The 4,395-nt window shown below is 50.0% G+C and overlaps 1 protein-coding gene across 2 annotated transcripts; it reads left to right on the forward strand.

Annotated features, from left to right (window-relative positions):
* Window positions 1-430: 430 nt before the first annotated feature.
* On the forward strand, window positions 431-4,089 carry LOC136474099 (sugar transport protein MST1-like). Of its 2 annotated transcripts, none has more exons than XM_066471706.1 (5): window positions 431-723; window positions 811-1,050; window positions 2,464-2,741; window positions 2,840-3,484; window positions 3,584-4,089. In XM_066471706.1, exons 3-5 carry the CDS (start codon window positions 2,475-2,477, stop codon window positions 3,878-3,880), a joined length of 1,209 nt encoding a protein of 402 aa, XP_066327803.1. In that variant the 5' UTR covers window positions 431-723; window positions 811-1,050; window positions 2,464-2,474; the 3' UTR covers window positions 3,881-4,089. The 2 variants fall into 2 exon arrangements, with proteins under 2 accessions (XP_066327803.1, XP_066327804.1); XM_066471707.1 differs by having other exon boundaries at window positions 588-723; window positions 798-1,050.
* The last annotated feature ends 306 nt before the right edge of the window (window positions 4,090-4,395 follow it).

A 4,395-nucleotide genomic window follows, 5' to 3' on the forward strand; every position in this document is an offset into this window, starting at 1 on the left:
ATGAAGCGAACACGATGTTGATCTCCACGGCAGCCCGGCTTAACAGGCGGCTACAGCGGTCTCCTCTAAAAAAAAGAAAAAGAAAAAAAGAAGAGCGGCTACAGCGGTAGGAGTCGGGATCTCATCTACTTGTGACACCTGACCGTGCGCCAGCCGCCAGGCCGCCGGCAACCACCACCCCCAAAGGCCAAAAGTGCCAAAGCGAGCGGTCGCGGCCGTGCCCCCGTGCGCCACCGAAAAAAAACGCCTGCGCGGTCGCGCACGCTGCCTCGCATGCAAGCCCACACGTAGGCGCCGCAGCGGGAGGCGCAGCACCGGCGCCGCGGCCCCCAGCGGCCACGCCAGCCAGCTTTACCTCGGCACGCCCATCGAAACCCGCTTGGCTTGCTCACCTCCTCCTGCTCTCTGCTGTCTGCTCTACCCCCCACCCACATCACGTTACCAGCACCAGAGCACCCGAGGATTCCCACATCACAAATTCACAAATACAGGACGCCGGTGGACCATCTGGTGAGAGAAAAGAAAAGCGAAGCACACAGGTTCGCGGTCTCTCTCGCACTCGCCCCCACCTTCCTTCCTTCCTCTCCTCTCCTCTCCTCTCCTCTCTTGTCCTTGACACTTCTTGTGATCGCCACCGGCCTACCTCCATATTGGCTATTGCTACTACTATATTCCATTCCAGCTCGAGAGGCGAGAAGAAAGCGCTGACGCCTCGTTTCCGCCGTACGTCTCCTCGGCACGTCAACCTTCGCCTCTTCTTGTTCTCTACCTACGATACGTCCTGATAAGGATCACAGCTGTTGCTGACAGGCACACACTACTCGCCGGGATCACTCCCCTGCTCAGCTCTCCCGTTCCGCGGGCAAGCTCGATCTCTGGCGCGGCGACACTTCCTCCAAGAGCTCGCCGCCGGCGTGAGGGGTGGTCGCCGTCGCCGTCCGGCGGGGCCCGCGGAGCATAAAGGCCGCAGCAAAGGGGGAGGGAAGCAAGCGGCTGCGCCGGGTACTGTTGCGGTATTCTCCGGAACACTCTCCATCCACCAAGCAGCAGGTCAGAAATTCCTCCTTCCTTCCTTCCTTCCTTCCTGCCTTCCTTCTCCAGCCCTCCTTATCTTTCTCTTGCAACGACAAAAAAGGGGTTAGGCCAGTGATGTCACGCGATTCGTAAAGCGAGTTGGAAAAAGCCGTGTAGATCGCACTCGCACTCGCACTCGCAGCGCGTCGCATTCGCATCAATGAACGGTCTAGAATAGAAGGGGAACGGGGTTCTGTCTCCATGGATGAGGCCATGAATTGGCTTCCTCATTTCGGGCTCTTCGGCCTCTCTTGCTGCATGTCGCAGCAAAGTTCAGGTTTTGCGATGCTCTCTTTTTGGAAGAAAGCGTATTGATCTCTCATTCTCTCTGAAATTGCAAGTACTATCTAGGCTCTATACACTATTTTCCTGACATGAGACCTCATTGACTTTACCTTTAGACGCATCGTTTTCTTTCTCCTAGAGCTTGATAAAACGCATACGAGTCGCTAGCTTAGTTAGACGATAAACGAGTCGTATGGAACAGTGTGCCTCGAGATGTATACAGTAGTGTACTCGTATACACACGCGACCGCTTTCATGTGTCGTGTCGCTTTCATAAGCGCCAAGCTCATGATCCAACTCCATGGGAGCCGGAGCCGGAGCCGGGCTCCCCCTTTTTTTTATTTTCTGAAAATAAAAAAGAAATCGTCACAGCATAGGAAAATGCCAGCGCGTTGCTCGGAATCTCCGACTTGTGGCTCGTGTTGCTCGGCGTCTGCACTCTGCACTTCTGCAGCTGGAAAAGGAGACACGCACGCTGGCCGGACGTCTACTAGCTTCTGGCCTTCTGGGAAAGCGTCACGTGAGCCTAACCGTACGTAGGGCCCACGTTCAGTGGCCAGTACCCCGATCATTGTTTGCCTTGTTCGTTGGATGGAGGAATCTTCCACGTGCTGGGAATATTCAGTGGAGTCTGTTCGAAGCAAATATCTTGTACTTATCATTTGTAGGAGAGTACCATGCAATGTCCTTTTCAAAGTTCCAATTTTTTTGCTATGCTGGATCCAAGTTGTCTGCTGAGATCTTTGATACCACTTAGATCTGTATGTTCATATCCAGCCCACGTCACGTTAGATCTAATCTAACACCGACACCGCATTTGTTAATTTTTGCTTACAAATTCTCCAAACTCACTGCTAGTCCAAGATGCTTATGATTAATCTCCAATAATCAGTGCCTAAAACTAAAAGGAACCCACACGAAGTAACTTAATAAGTTTGTGCAGGTTAGCGGGTAGTCAGTCTCTAGATCGAATTATAAGATTATTAGCAATGTTATCAGGTCAAGTTGAAAACACATTTTGAGTTCTACATTTGCTATTCTTCAGCATGCACTCACTTTTTTTTTGTTACCGCACATGGCCTGATAATTTGTTTTGGCGTGCAGGTGTTTTCAAAATGCAGTCATCTGTGATGGCGTTCTTCCCTAGCGTTGCCACGGCAAAGCTGGAGCTGAATTCTCTGTACAGGAAATATGTGGATATGTTTGGTATATCGTTAAACAATTCTACCGTTGGCTGCCATCTCACCCGCAAAATGGCGCACCTTCCTGTTCTGTTGATCGACCGTACATTTTTTAGTACTGGTACTGCTATTCAGAGTATTGCCAACAGCTACGGAGCTCTTATTCGTAGGTGGTTACTAAACAGAACTTCTGTTGTACAGGTTAGTTGCCGAATGCACTAAAGAGAATGCTCTTTGTATACTGCTTTCTTTCAATTTATTCATGCTATTAACACATCTCTAACTGGACAATTTGGCAGTGCACGCTGATTTCCCGTGCTATGAGTTCGCTGTCATGGTGTGGCTCCTTGCCATTCTTTGTCAGCATTGGTGTCCTAGTGACCAAGCTCTGTGGCTGCACTATGATCCCGAACCGTTTTTGTGGTCGGCAACTCATCCTTGGTCATAGTGCTAACCTCCGTGGAGAATCAGTTTTGGTCATGGATAATAATGAATTGGGCAATGATCAGACCTTATTATCAAGTTTGCTTGGGCGCAAGCGAGGTTATGTCGGTCTAGCACTACAGTGCATCTGTTACCCTGCTTGTTTGAAGGTTGTTGATATCCCACAAAAGAAGCTCAGCTTCAGCAGGCAGTGGACACGGAGTGGTCATGACACAAGTATAATTTGGAGGATCATGGCGAGGAATGAGCAGTACTTGGCATGCATGATAGTCCTGGCGGCTTTGCAACTCTTCCTGCGGCTAACCAGAGTGAATGTTACCATTCTGTTCTTGCCAATGCTGTCCCGAGCCATAAGTTCCAGGAGTAGCCCAGCGGTGATCGGTAACATCGTGCTGGTTGTGGTGAACTCCTGCGGAGTTCTTGGATCTGCACTTTCAGTGAAACAGTTTGGCCGGGAGGTGACGTTCGCCATCAGTGCCATCGTGATGGTAATTTGCCAGGTAACTGAAAGAAGAGCTAAAACTTAGAACTTTAGACTCTCAGATGTTTTCTTGGAACAAACAGCTGATATTGTTCATGGTTGAAATCTTATCTGCAAGGTCGCAATTCCGTTGATCCTAGAAGTTCAGATCGGAGTTGGTGGTGGAACTCGCATGCCGACGGGTTACACGACTGCGACGTTCACCCTGACGTGTGTCGTCTCCTGCGGCCTCAGCTGGTCGTGGGGTTCATTCTTCTGGACCTTCCCTGGTACCAAGGTTCACTCGGCTGGACAGGTTCTGGCCATGGCTCTCAACTTGGGCGTCTGCTTCGCCCAGATGCAGTATTTCCTGCTGATGCTATGCTGGCTGAAGAACGCCACTCTTGCATACTATGCACTGTGGATCTGGTCATGATTGGGGTTCAGCTGAGGAAAATGCGTAGCTAGATGAGTGTGTGTTAACTCTGGTTACTTGAGTGGGTTAGTTTGGTGGATGTAAATATTTCTCTTTCCACTTGTTTATCTTGCCCTGGTTTGTACAGTTTCGGTGCTATTTCTGATGGCTTCGCAGATCGCAACTGTAAGGCTTGGTTGCACTACCTATGCTAGTTGCTGCCCTACTAATTGTGGCGCTCATTCAAACTGTTATGGATAGCATGGTCACTACAGGATTATCAGTAAGCCCAATTTTCATATACGTGGCTCGCAGTCGGTCACTACTACCAGTGCTCCAAGTTATATATTGAGTGCTCCTCTTCGTTGTCCAGATAGACCTACAAAGAAGGGAAGACATGCTAATTCTAGTCTTGGATCATGGAAGGAAGAGCAGAAGAGAGAGCATCGGCAGAGCATAGATGAAGAGAACCCAAGGGGTGGCAAGACCCGTTTGATTGCTGGTGTAATGGCACGTTAGAGGTCAGTACGCGTTTA

Source organism: Miscanthus floridulus, chromosome 8 (genome assembly GCF_019320115.1).
Source record: "Miscanthus floridulus cultivar M001 chromosome 8, ASM1932011v1, whole genome shotgun sequence".
In the NCBI taxonomy this organism is placed as follows: domain Eukaryota; kingdom Viridiplantae; phylum Streptophyta; class Magnoliopsida; order Poales; family Poaceae; genus Miscanthus; species Miscanthus floridulus.